This window comes from Sus scrofa, chromosome Y (genome assembly GCF_054392235.1).
Source record: "Sus scrofa isolate SSC_HxYL_T2T_F1_AM1 chromosome Y, Sscrofa_HxYL_maternal_Yorkshire_Landrace_v2.0, whole genome shotgun sequence".
Lineage (NCBI taxonomy): Eukaryota > Metazoa > Chordata > Mammalia > Artiodactyla > Suidae > Sus > Sus scrofa.
The window spans coordinates 10,535,017-10,549,692 of NC_139402.1; the positions used below are offsets into that span (position 1 = coordinate 10,535,017).

Sequence of the window (14,676 nt, forward strand, 5' to 3'; positions counted from 1 at the left end):
TGCTATAGCAGTCATGATACATGTCACTTGTTTCCAGTTTCCTCAACGTTCTTTTCATGTTCTGTATGACCCTGTGTTGTTGTTTTTAGTCTGCTGGTTTTATTACTATTTAAGAAATTTTAATCTCCACCTGGGATTGTGAATTTGCTCATTACACTTTTATGTTCTATAAGTTTTAAGATTGATGTATTTTACTTTATTTTTTTGCTTTGTAGGGCTGCACCTGCGACATATGAAAGTTCCTAGGCTAGTGGTTGAATTGCAGCTACAGTTTTCAGCCACAGCATTGTGGGATCTGAGTTGTGTCTATGACTTAACACCACAGCTCATGGCAGCTCTGGAATGCCAGATCCCCAACCCACTGAGCAAAGCAAGGGATGGAACCCCCATCCTTATGGATAATAGTCAGATTCATTACCACTGAGCCACAATGGGAACTTTGATACAGGTTTTTAAAAAGTAGGGTGCGTATATGTTGAAAATAATGACCTTTGGGGGGGAAGGAGTGATTGACCCATTAATCTTTATGTACAGAACTTTTATATCTGTAGAGATCTCTTTGATCTCTAGTTATTATTCCTATGTCAAAGTCTACCTTTCACATGTTAGTATAACTACACCATTTTTGGGAAGAAGGGGGGCGGTTATTGTTATGAAGGATATTTTTTTTTTCCCAACAGTATTCATTATTTTAATTATTGCCTTTCATTAATTCTCTTGAGTCCTACTGTTTTAAATTATTTTCTCTTTACTTTTTAAAAATGGACTTTTCTTTTTTTTTTTTTTTTTTTTTTTTTTGTCTTTTTGCCATTTCTTGGGCCACTCCCATGGCATATGGAGGTTCCCAGGCTAGGGGTTCAGTCGGAGCTGTAGCCACCGGCCTACGCCAGAGCCACAGCAACTCGGGATCTGAGCCGCGTCTGCGGCCTACACCACAGCTCACGGCAACGCCGGATCGTTAACCCACTGAGTAAGGGCAGGGATCGAACCCGCAACCTCATGGTTCCTAGTCAGATTCGTTAACCACTGCGCCACGACGGGAACTCCTAAAAATGGACTTTTCATAAAAGATCAGAGCAGACTTGAGTGGAAAGTCCAGAGTTCTTATGTCTTGTCTAAACTTAACACCTGCTCCCCCCATTCTCTTTTACTACAGTGATGTATTTGTTAAAATTGATGAACCTATATTGATGTATCATTATCATTCAATTTCTGTAATTTACATTATGGTTCACTTGGCATTTTGTATATTCTGTTGGTTTTGACAGATATGCCTATTATAGTATCGTAGAGTAGTTTCACTGCACTAAAATGTACTGTGCCTCTTTATCGCTCCCCTTACTGAACCTGTGGTGACTATTTGGTCTTTTACTTCCCTCTACAGTTCTACCATTTACAAAATGTCGTATAGTTGAAATCACATAGCATGCCATCTTTTCAGATTGGTTTCTTTCACTTAATAATATGCATTTAAAGTTTGTCTTGCCTTTTCTTGTCTTAATGAGTAGCTTTAAAAAAAAAAAAACTCTAACGTTTCTTTGTCTGCATAGACCACAGTTTATCTGTTTACCTGCTGAAAGACACCTTGGTTGCTTCTAAATTTTGGCAGTTATGAATAAAGTTGCCATAAACATCCATTCATATATGGGTTCTGATGTGGTCATACATTTTCAGCTCAGTTGAATAAATACCAAAGAGTTTGATTGTTGGATTGTATAATAAGATTGTATGTTTAGTTTTGCAAAAAGCTGCCAAATTATTTTGCAAAGTGGCTGTACTATTTTACATTCCCTTCGTCAGTGAATCAAGAGTTTCTGTAACTCTACATCCTCTCCAGCATTTGGTGTTGTCACTGTTTTGGATTGTAGCCATTGAGATATGTGTGTTGTAATTATCTCATTGTTTTAATTTTTAATTCTCTGATGCCACATGGTGCTGAACATCTTTTCATATTCTGATTTTTGTTACCTGTTTTCACTTTATGGTGAGGTGTCTCTTCAGGTCTCTTGCCTGTTTTCAGTCTGGTTGTTTTTCTTATTGTTAAATTTTAAGAGTTCTTTGTATATTTTGGATAATAGTTCTTAATTTTCAAATGTTTTCTCCCAGTCTTTGCCCCAGTAAGTTCTCATTCTCCTGACCCTCTCTTTTTTGGAGCAGAAACCATCAATTTTAGTGAGGTCTGACTTGTCAAGTCTTAATTTTTTTGGCTTTTATGTCTAAAGTAGCACCAAATCTAAGGTCCTAGAGATTTCCTGTTATGTTATCATCTGGAAGGTTACAATTTTGTGTTGTGTTTAGGTCTGATCCATTTTGAGTTAAGTTTATTGGGTGTACAGTCTAGCTTCTGAATTCTTTTTTTTGCATTTGGATGTCCATTTGCTACAGCTCTATTTGTTTAAAGGCTGTATTTTCACTGTTGTTTTTGTCTTTGCTCCTGTGTCAAAGATCAGTTGACTCTGGTGGTGTGAGTTTATGTGTATATATTTTTTTATTCCTTGAACTTTAATCAATATTTATCTTTATTAAGTAAACTTTCAGAGTTTTAGACAGATACAAGATAGAGTTGAGTTTTGCTTTTTGGTCCACTTAATCTTTGTCTTTTAATTGTTATTTTTAGACCATTGATATTTAAATTGATTATTGAAATGGTTGGATGAGTATCTTCCATATTTGTTATTATTTACCATTCCTAGTTCTTGTCCTTTGTTTCTCTTTTGTTTTCCACTTTCTTTCCATCTTTTCATTTTGTTTTCTTTTGTTTTCATTTTTGGCTACCCTGTGACATGTTCTGGACTTCCCAGGCCAGGGATCAGAACTGAGCTGCAGTCACAACCTTAGCCACAGCCAAGGCAATGCCAGGTCCTTAACCCACTGTGCCAGGCCAGGGATGGACCTGTGTTCCAGTACTCCCAAGAGGTCGCAGATCCTATTGTGCCACAGCAGGACCTCTACTTTTATGGTTTTAATTTAGCATTTTATGTGATTCCCATTTTACTCCTTTTGTAGCTTATCAATTGTACTTTTTTTTTTAAACTTTTATAATGGTTGCCTAGTGGTTGTAGTATACATTTACAATTAATCTATATGTCCACTTCATTCACTTCACATTGTACAGTTACATGGGTAGTTTAAGTTCCTTATAGTAAATTATCCAAAACTCCTCTCTTTGGTCCTTTATATTATTGCTGTTATTTCTTTCTTTTCTTCCCAAATCATATTCATTAAATACACTGTTGCTTATATTGTTTTGAGCAAATTGTGAGGTAACTCAAATAAGAATGCTTTTTCTTTATGTAGGACTGAATTTTTGACCCCTGTCACTTTTGTTCTCTCTGGAGAATTTAAAATTTCAAGCAGGACAGTTCTGTCGACAGTAAATTCCCCTAATTTTTTTTCTGAGATATTTCTCCTTCATTTTGAAGTGCATAAATTTCCAGGAAAGAGAATTCTGGGTTGGTGATGGTTATCTCATTTAAAGAGATATTGCCCCCCCCTTTTTTTCTGAGGAAAAGTCTTTTGTAACTCTTATCCTTGCTTCTCTATAGGTGAGACTTTGCCCCCCATAGCTTCTTTAAAGATTTTTCATTACCATTTATATTCCCTTTTTTTCTTTTTCAGTACCATTTAATTTGTGTAGCTTGAATACAGTATGCTCGGATGTCCTTTTCTTTTAAAAAAAAAATTTATCCTGCTTTGTTTTCTCTGAGCTTTTTGGATCTGTGCTTTGATGTATGACATTAATTTTGGGGAACTTCTTAGTCGTTTTGTTTCTCTTTCTCCATTCTGGAATTCTGATTATGCATATGTTAAATCATTTGTAGTGGTCCTGTAATTTTCCCTCCCTCTCCACCTCTTCCTCTCTCCTCTCTTTCCTTCCTCCTTCCTTCCATCCTTCCTCTTTCTTTTCTCTCCCTCCTTCATCCTTCATTCCTTTCTTTCCCTTCCTTCCTCCCTTCCTTCCTTCCCCTCTCTCTTTCTTCCTCTCTTTCTCTCCCCCCCCTCCATCCCTCTCCCTTCTCTCTCTCTCTCTTTTCTGTTTGCTTTCCAGTGTTGGAAGTTTCTTTGGATGTATGTTTAACTTCAGAGTTTCTTCCCTCATTTATCTCTTGTCTACTAATGAGCCCATCACAGGCATTTTAAATTATTGTTATACTGGGTTTTTTGTTTGTATTTTGCTTGTTTGTTTTTGTTTTTCCTTTTTATGGTTGCATCTGTGGCTTATGGAGGTTCCCAGGCTGGGAGTCAAGTTGGAGCTGCAGCTGTCAGCCTTACCACAGCCACAGCAGTGCTGGAGCTGAGCTGCATCTGGGACCTACACCACAGCTTGTGGCAGTGCTGGGTACTTACTGTTACACTGTTTTCTATCTTTAGCATTTCTTTTTGGTTCTTAGAATTTTGTCTCTTTGCTCATATTACCCATCTCTTTTGTCATGTTTACATTTTCCGTTATTGTCCTTAACATATTAGCTGTAACTATTTAAAAATTTTATGTAATTCCAACATCCTTGCAGTATTTGCTTTTTATTATTTTTTCTTTAGGACTGCTCCTGTGGCATATGGAAATTCCCAAGCTAGAGGTCTAGTCGGAGCTACAGCTGCTGGTCTATGCGACAGCCACAGCCACACAGGACTGAGCTGCATCTGCCACCTAACCCACAGCTCATGGGAACGCTGGATTCTTAACCTTCTGAGTGAGGCCAGGGATGGAACCTGCAACCTCTTCGTTACTAGTCACATTTGTTTACGCTGCATCTTGACAGGAACTCCTATCCTTGTAGCATTTGAGGCCTCATGGTCGGGTTTGTTACCATTGAGCCACAGGGAGTTTTAAGGAACTCCTTAGAATGTTGTTACCTTAGAAATGTAATATTCCTTGGTTTTTGGGTTGGGGTTTTTTGGCAACTTAAAACAATAGACATGCATTATCTAACAGTTTTTGTGCATGAATGATTTGGGAATCAGTTGGCTGAGTAGTTCTGTCATCTTATCACCTAGGTTTATATTTTTCTGATTTGACTGAATTTAGGGAGTCCATTTCCACAGTGGCACTCACTTGGCTGAAGACCTCAGTTCCTCACCACATGGGTCTCTTCACCTGTGCACAGTGTCTTTTATTTTATTTTTCTTTTTGTCTTTTCTAGGGCTGCACCTGGGGCATATGGAAGTTCTCAGGCTAGGGGTCTAATTGGAGCTGTAGCTGCCAGCCTACACCACAGCTCAGCAATGTAGGATCCAAGCTGCGTCTGCAACCTACACCACAGCTTATGGCAATGCTGGATCCTTAACCCACTGAGCGAGGCCAGGGATTGAACCTGCAACCTCATCGTTCCTAGTTGGATTTCTTAACCACTGAGCCACGACGGGAACTCCTGCACAGTGTTTTTTAGACACCACTTAAGAGTCTTCAAGACGTGAAACTTAAGTTCTAGAAATACTGCTCTAAGAGATGGAAGGAAGAAGTCATGATGACTCCTGTAACCTGGCCTCATGGATTACTCTTATTTCACAATTTTACACATGAAGATTTATAATTAAGAATGTTCATTCCTGCTCTATTGCATTAGCAGTAAATTAGTGTTACAAAAACTAATGTTCTCTCATTTTGATCTGGTTAATCCATGCAGTATTATATAGCCATTAATTCATTTTTAGAAGATTCTTAATCATAGGTTGACAAAAAAGTACTCAAAGTTTGACAAAAAAAGATAAGCAGTACGCTCTCCATTTTGTTTTTGTTTTTGTTTTTGTTTTTTTGTCTTTTTGCTATTTCTTTCGGCTGCTCCCGCGGCATATGGAGGTTCCCAGGCTAGGGGTCGAATCGGAGCTGTAGCCACTGGCCTACACCAGAGCCACAGCAACGAGGGATCCGAGCCGCGTCTGCAACCTACACCACAGCTCATGGCAACGCTGGATCGTTAACCCACTGAGCAAGGGCAGGGACCGAACCCGCAACTTCATGGTTCCTAGTCGGATTCGTTAACCACTATGCCACGACGGGAACTCCAGTACGATCTCCATTTTATTACATAATACAATTATATAGTGACAGTTTAAAGTATTTTCATTTAATCAATATTGTCCTCTGAATTGCTAAATATTCTATATATTGTAGAAATATAAGTCTGTGATATTTGATTTTTAAGACCTCATCACCAGATTCCTCCAATGAGAATTCCCCAGCAACTCCTCCAGATGAACAAGGTCAAGGTGATGCTCCACCACAGCATGAAGATGAGGAACCTGCTTTTCCACATACTGACCTGGCAAAGTTGGATGACATGATCAACCGGTGAGTATAGTTTTAATTTTATTTTTAATGGGCATAGTAAACTGGACATGCAAATTACTTGATCAGCATTGCTACTAGTAACTGAGAAGGAGTAGATTGCAATGTCACGGTTCTATCACACTTCTTAATAGCCTTAACATTTTTAGTCTTTACCAAATATTTTATAACTCATTGTTCCTTAATATTTTATAACTCATTGTACCAAATATTTTATAACTCATTGTTCCAATTATATAGAGATTTTTTTTTAATTGAAAGATGATAAGATAAAGTTTTCAAAATATGATGGTATATTTTCTTACTTGGTATGTTTCTGGTCTAGAACTATAGGTAGATATTTCCTTTTGAGTGTTAATGAAGTTCATTTCTCTTTAGTATGTTGGTTGCTGGAGTTACTAGATGACTTTCTTTTCCTCCTTCCTTTTCCCTCCCTTCCTTCTTCCCTTTCCTCCTTTTCCTTCCCTCCCCTCTCCTCCCTTCTTTCTTTCTTTCTTTTCTTTTTTTTTTTTTTTTTGGTCTTTTTAAGGGTGCACTTGAGGCATGTGGAAATTCCTAGGCTAAGGGTCAACTTGGAACTGTAAGCTGCTGAGCTGCATCTGCAACCTACACCACAGCTCACGGCAATACTAGATCCTTAACCCACTGAGCAAGACCAGGGTTTGAACCTGTGTCCTCATGTATGCTAGTCAGATTTGTTTCCCCTGAGCCATGACAGCAACTCCTACATGACTTTTCTTATTTCGAGGATGTCCATTTTCTACAGCAGGTACATTATTGTAAGAGATTGTGTTGTTGATTATTATATTTTTCTGTTGATTGTTGTCTCTGTTACAGTATACTTCTTTTTGTTTTTGTTTTTTTGTCTTTTTGCTATTTCTTTCGGCTGCTCCCGCGGCATATGGAGGTTCCCAGGCTAGGGGTCGAATCGGAGCTGTAGCCACCAGCCTACACCAGAGCCACAGCAATGCAGGATCCGAGCCGCGTCTGCAACCTACACCACAGCTCATGGCAACGCCGGATCGTTAACCCACTTAGCAAGGGCAGGGACCGAACCGCCAACCTCATGGTTCCTAGTCGGATTCGTTAACCACTGCGCCACGACAGGAACTCCCAGTATACTTCTAATTAGAACAAGAGGACAGAGTTATAGTAAATCCTTAGTGACAGGGAAATTTTAAAAATGCTTTTTGTGTAACTAAAAATATCCCCAGAAGATAGTTTCAGTGTACGTCTAGTAGATTATATCTAATAAGAAAGCTTTATTAACATAAGATTTGGGAAGATTGCTGTTTTTCAGGAAAGGATTTGAAGGACAAATGGGAGAAAGTTCTTTCTGAAAAGTAATGGGTTAATAGTGGATATAGTCCTAGGTGATTGAGCTTTTAGCTAGGGAAAATATTAGCTGGGTATGGTAGTCTCTGCACCATCACTTTGGATGGTATAAATGCTTGTAGACCATACAGGTCACATAATCTTCAGGAGATTTTGTTAAATTGTCCCATTGATGTGAATTGAAGAGAATTCACCATTTGTGTCCTCATTTCTTTTGCCTTATGAGAAATGTAAAAGAAAAGGATTTTTGTACTGTTTCTTCTTACTAATAAATCTGAACCTCAAAAAAATTCTTTCTTCCTGCTAACTTTAACAATAGGTATACTTTTAATGAATAATTAATTTGAGGAGTTCTCATCGTGGTGCAGTGGTTAATGAATCCAACTAGGAACCATGAGGTTGCAGGTTCGATCCCTGGCCTTGCTCAGTGGGTCAACAATCCAGTGTTGTCTTGAGCTGTGCTGTAGGTTGCAGATGAGGCTTGGATCCTGAGTTGCTATGGCTCTGGTGTAGACTGGTGGCTACAGCTCCGATTGGACCCCTAGCCTGGGAACTCCATGTGCCATGGAAGCGGCCCTAGGAAAGGTAAAAAGACAAAAAAAAAAAAAAAAAAAAAAAATTATTTTGAGTTTTAGTTGTCTGTGAAAGTAATTAAGTGACTTCTTCCTCCACTCTATGTCAGTAGCTTGACAGTGCTTTAAAAAAAAAACTGTGTGTAAATATAGTAGCACTAAGCAGATAATTTGCCAATATTTAAAAAAAATTTACAGTGAATGTATAGTAGAATTCTTTCATGGTAAAAGCAATTATAATATTATAATTATAATCCTGTTCATAGTAAAAGCAATTATAATAGGTAAGTTAGTTATAGTATTTCATTTATGGCCAACCAATGCAGCAGTTTTAAATTTTGGAATCATTTTTAGGCCTCGATGGGTGGTTCCAGTTTTGCCAAAAGGCGAATTAGAAGTGCTTTTAGAAGCTGCTATTGATCTTAGTAAAAAAGGTGAGGATATACTTTTCATATGCTATGTGTTTTCACATTTGTTCTTAAAGGTTTTGTTTTTCTTGATTATAAAATCCTAGACTGTGCCATCTAACTACACTTTCTAATAGGGCTTATGTATATTATACTTACAGCAAAGTTCACAGAAACCTTTGGACAGCCCTAAGGACCTCTGAATCCTTTAAAATTTAATGCAGAATTTTACTTGTGTATTCATATTTTTCAGGACATGATCTGTTGTTTAATCATATTTTTAAGGAGGTTGTTACTTAAAAGCCAAAAACATTTTCTAGAATGTAATCGATTTTAGAAATCTGTTATGGAAATGGTGTACATGATAACATATTTTACAGTTTAAAATTTATATGGCCATATGACTTCAGATATTTTTGCAGACCGTTTTTTTTTTGCACCTAAGCCATTTATATTTGAAAAATATGTTAATTTGCAAGTAAATTAAGTAAAAATTATTTTAACTTCAAAATTGAATTACTTATTAAAAGGCCAGTGAATTGAAAGACATGCTGATATAAACCTATCTGTTACTGTTTTTTGAGAAAATTGTCAAGATTGTATGTTTGCTTTTTTTTTTTTTCATATTGCAAGGTTTTTTTGGAAAAAGAAAAAAGTCTTGAGAAATAAGGATTTTGTGTGTGTGTATTTGTGGCTTTTTGGTTGTTTTTGGCCATTTCCACAGAATGTAGAAGTTCCCCAGGCCAGGAATCCCACCTAAACCACAGTAGTAACACAAGCTACTCAGTAACCACAATGTGTCCTTCCCACCACATCAAGGAACTGTTTATGTGTGTGTTTTAAAGCAGTTAACAAAATCTGTTGCCCAGAAGTAAAAGTTTTGTAATTCATCATTTTGTTATTACTTTTTTCTACCAGTAGGTGCAGCTATATTCTTAAAGCAAATGCCTAATTTTCATAATATATGCTACATGATTAAGGCCTTAAAGGCTAAAAGAAAAGGTTTAATAGCATTATATTTTCTGGGTAATTCAATAAGAACTTGAAGTAACCTCTCTGCATGTGTGTTTATTAATTGTAATATCACTACAATTAATTTATTGTCTGTGGTATCTTGGGAAATTTGACTCCATGGCAAGGGTAATAATTTTATTTAACTTAGAGAATATTTCAGGTTTTGGGGGGAGAGCAGGGGGATTTTGATCTTACAAACATAATCCAGTGTCCCAGATAACAGGATAAAATTTTTTTGGTTGGTTTGTGTTGTGTTGATTGCTTGTTTGATTGAAGGACTCATGTACTAGACATGTTCCAGGTCTTGACAGTAAAAAGACAAACTGAAACTGAAAATGCTGCTTTATTTGATAGCATTGCCATTTGGCAATGAATATTGTTTTCAGGGGCTTTCCTCCACTTTTAGGGGAGGGGTTGTGTACTGTGAGGCAAAGTTTACCATTTCATAGAAGGTCCTGGGTTTAAATGACATACCAATAAATATATAATCAAAATCATAATATACTTTATTGTGGTAACTAAGTGTTTCCGAGTTTTGAAGATTTTTATAAATTTTCTTTTTGGATGAAGTCACGTGATTCTATTCTGTAAAATTACACAAAATTAAAAAGATGATGCTTAGGTGCCAAGTGAAAGGACTAATTAAAAGGACAGAGACAGGACTCATCTTTTAAACTTATGATAAATAATACACAGCCAAATGAAATTTTAAAAGTCACTTTTTAAAAGTTCTGAACTATGTATTTAGTAAATAAAGTGAAATGGTTTGATTCCCTACCTACTCAGTAGCTTGTTTCAAAGTCTAGTAATTGTATTTCAGAGCATTTTATCATAATTTTTTATTTAATATAGTTTTATACAGTTCAGTTTTTCTAAAATTTATTCAATATAGTGCTTTATTTTTTTGATTTACATATATTTTCAGTGTAAATAAGTTACCTTTTAGCTTTTATTTTTAAGGGCTGCACTCTCAACATGTGAAGGTTTTCAGGCTAGGGGTTCAGTTGGAGCTGTTGCTGTTGGCCTGCACCACAGCCACAGCAATGCCAGATCTGAGAAGTTTCTGTGACCTACACCACAGCTCACGGCAGTGTCACATCCTTAACCCACTGAACAGGCCAGGGATCGAACCTGAGTCCTCATGGATACAATCAGATTTATTTCTGTTGAGCAACAATGGGAACTTTAACCTTTTAACTCTTTTAATGATGCCCTGTCTTGTTTTAGGAGCTCCAGTACTCTTTTTGAGTGGAAAAGATGATACTTTATAACAGTTTATCTTTAATGATTTAATTGGCCAGAGAAATTTTTACTTTATCTTTAGTTTAACTTTTTCATCTTTTCTTAGGTCTTGATGTTCAAAGTGAAGCATGTCAACGTTTTTTTCGAGATGGGCTAACAATATCTTTCACTAAAATTCTTATGGATGAGGCAGTGAGTGGCTGGAAGTTTGAAATTCATGTGAGTCTTAAAATTTACTTCAAAGGCTCAGATTTACATGGTAATCCTTATGGGTTTATCTCTGAAAAACATTATGGTGAATAATAGATCTCCAGATAGAGTTGATACAATTGAACGTCTTTCAGAATGACCTTGAGGTTTTAATTTATGAAACTTTGACTTAATCTGTCACCTGGAAGGCTAGGTGCCTTTGACATTATGCAAGGTACTGCAGTTCATCAAATATATCATTTGTTGATTAGAAGAGTCCTCCTATTTTGGTACCAGTAAGAATGAAAAATACTCAAGCTGGGAAATATAATAGGAGACTCCCAGTGTAGGTGGAATGCCAAAAAGTTTATGTAATTTCATTCAGTGCAAATGGAGCTGATAAATAAACTCATCATGCAGAAATGTTAAGAAGCTATCTCAAACAGTTTGACCTAGGCAGTTACCAGAGAGAATGAAAATCTTCCCTCAAAATTTAAATCACTAAAAACTAGTACTCCCAGAGTGTGTGGTTTGAATTCAAACTTAGTTTTGATAACAGCAAAAAGAAGTCAAACAGGAGTTCCTGTTGTGGCTTGGGGGGTTAAGAACCCAACACAGTATTCGTGAGGAAGCAGGTTTGATCCCTGGCCTTGCTCAGTGGGTTAAGAATCTGGCATTGCCACAGTCTGTGGCATAGGTTACAGATATGGCTTGAATCAAAGGTTGTCCTGCCTGTGGCATAGGCTGGCAGCTGCAGCTCTAATTCGATCCCTAGCCCAGGAACTTCCATATGCCCAGGTGTGCCCCCAAAAAGAAAAAGAATTTAAAAAAGAGGCAAACATTTTAAAGTATTCTGAGATTGGTATTATCTTTAAGTGACTGGCATCATGAGAAACAATTGCCCTAAGGCAGTACAGTACATTCAGTCTAGGAAAAAGATATTCAAACTACCGCCAGTTCTAAGATATCCTCATGTTCCAGAGATTTTGAAGGTGAAAAAATATTGTTATTATTCTATTATTATTGGAATCACTGAAAAACTTGAATTATTCCAAACATTTGGTCTTTTTTTTTTTTTTTTTAAATTTTATTTTAGGGCCACATCTGTGGCGTATGGAAGTTCCCAGGCTAGGGTTGGAATCGGAGCTGCAGCTGCAGGCCTACACCACAGCTCACAGCAACGCCGGATCCCTAACCCACTGAGTGAGGCCAGGAATCAAACCCAACTCCTCACAGATTCTAGTCAGATTAGTTTCTGCTTTAGCACAGTGGAAACTGTGAAATCTCTGGTCTTTTATAAAATGGAATTAATCAAAAGTTATGAAGTAAACCTGTGCTTTTTTGTGAAATTCAACCTGGAGAGTATGTCTTGGGCATTTCCCACAAATGGCAATGGTATAAAAATCCTAACATTCTCTGATTTGACATGTAACTTTTTAGCTGTACAAATAGACATTTTGGAAACAATCTGTGACTTTCGAATTGAGGCTTAGATTACAAATCTTTCCTTTTTTTTTTGCCGCACTTGGGGCATGCAGAAGTTCCCAGGCCAGAGACTGAACCCAACCCACGGCACTGACAAGCTGAGTCCTTAATTGGTGGGCTATTGGGGATATCCCATTTTTGTTAATTCCCATGAGTGTAAATGTTTAGATTTTGGAATTACTGCCTTTAGGGTACAATATTTTTTCTAAAGAAAGAAAATGGTAATTTGCATGTGGAGCAGAAGGAAGACAGCCTGTGGGGCCTACTTCATTTGTAACCTTTCTCAAATAGCTTTTGAAAATAGTTGCAGCATAATTATGAAGTTATAATTATCATTTTGATGTTCTGTATTTGAATTTGAAATGTTTTCTCTTTCTGAATCAACCCCACCCCAATTAAACAGAGGTGCATTATTAACAATACTCATCGCCTAGTGGAACTTTGTGTGGCCAAGTTGTCCCAAGACTGGTTTCCACTTCTAGAACTTCTCGCGATGGCCTTAAATCCTCATTGCAAATTCCATATCTACAACGGTACACGTCCATGTGAATCAATTTCCTCAAGTGCTCAGTTGTCTGAAGATGAACTATTTGCTCGTTCCTCAGATCCTCGATCACCAAAAGTGTGTTGGTTTGTTATTTTCAAAATTAAATATTAAAATTGTTTTGTTTTGTCGTGAAACTTTAGTGCCATTAACCTCCCTTTAACTTTCACCAGCACATAACCTTGTTATATATAGGTTTCTGTTTAAAGATACATTATTTAATATGTATTGCAGCTGTATTACCGTTAAACTCATGACTAGCAGCACTACATGTAATTCATCCCTGAACAAAGATTATTTTATATTGATCAGTTGATGAATATGCTCTTTGGAACCTAACTCTATGCTTCCCCTTGTAGCAGTGGTACAGTATTTTCTACTCAGTGTTCAAAGCAACTTTGTAGAATATAACTGCTATAAATAATGACTGTTATCTGTACTTTCTGTGTACTTATATATAAATATTTAAAAAAGGAAACAAAAAATTTTACTATTTTCATGTTTTTTTTTCTTTTGACACTGCGTTTGATTTCTTAAGAGAAAATCAGCATTGATTAGCATATGAGACTTAGGTTAAATAAATAATCATTCAGTCTTATTTTAGGCAGAAGAAATGGTTTCCTTTATATTAACCCAAATTATAATGTTTCAAGGAAGCAAAGTGGGGGGAAAAAAAGCAAACAAATCAGAAACTAATTATATATCCAAATTAAGATGAATGGCCAAAAGCACAGAACTAGCAGATAAGATTATGGAAAAAGACTCTTGGTTTTGTATGTGTTCGTTCTAATGTCTAGGGGACTTAAATGTCACTTTAATGATACTTTTAATGTCTCAAAACCTACCTGATTGTATTTATTTTAATTAATGCTCAAATACATGGAAGAAATTTAATAGCATTAGAGATAGAAAAAAGAATATATCTTCAGTATGGATATATGTGCACATAAACACACTAAAATAGAATCCAAAATAATGCAAAATGATGTAGAATTCCTGTAAAGTGATAGGAAATTTCTGCATGTAAGAGCTAACATCACCATTTTCTTACCAATTTGGATGCCTCTCATTTCTTTCTTTTGCCTACTTTCAATGGCTAGTACTTCAGGTATATGTTGAATAGATTTTGAAAGTGAACATCGTCTTTTTCTTTTTTCGGCCACACTCAGGGAATGCAGAAGTTTCCAGCCCAGAGATTGAACTCCTCCTGATCTCGGAGGAAAATCTTCCGTTATTTCACCATTGAGTTTGGTATTCGGTTTTGGTTTTTCTTTTTTGTTTTTGTTTTTTTCTTTTTTCTGGTCTTTTTAGAGATGCACCTGCGGCATATGGATGTTCCCAGGGTAGGGCCTGTTAAATCAGGACGGTAGCCTCTGGCCTGTGCCACAGCCATGCAGGATCCAAGCCGAGTCTGAGACCTACAGCACAGCTTATAGTAACACCAGATCCTTAACCCACTGAGAAAGGTCAGACATCCTGCCTGTGTCCTCATGGATACGAGTCAGGTCATTACTGCTGAGCCACAATGGGAACTCTGCTCTTGGTTTTTTCTTATGTGGCTCTTACTATGTTGAGGTAGTTTCTTTGTATTCTTACTTCCTT

At 36.8% G+C, this 14,676-nt stretch overlaps 1 protein-coding gene across 4 annotated transcripts in view; it reads left to right on the forward strand.

Moving 5' to 3' along the window:
- The window catches only part of LOC100625207 (ubiquitin carboxyl-terminal hydrolase 9X), a 176,986-nt gene that overhangs the window by 26,662 nt on the left and 135,648 nt on the right, over positions 1–14,676 (forward strand). For all 4 annotated transcript variants that reach the window (XR_014836125.1, XR_014836124.1, XM_021080952.2 and 1 more), the window contains exons 3-6: positions 6,144–6,289; positions 8,548–8,627; positions 10,963–11,075; positions 12,934–13,152. Coding sequence is in view for 2 of the 4 variants with exons in the window: in XM_021080952.2 (XP_020936611.1) it covers positions 6,144–6,289; positions 8,548–8,627; positions 10,963–11,075; positions 12,934–13,152 (558 nt within the window). In the remaining 2 variants the exon portion in view is untranslated. The remainder of the gene's footprint in view (positions 1–6,143; positions 6,290–8,547; positions 8,628–10,962; positions 11,076–12,933; positions 13,153–14,676) is intronic.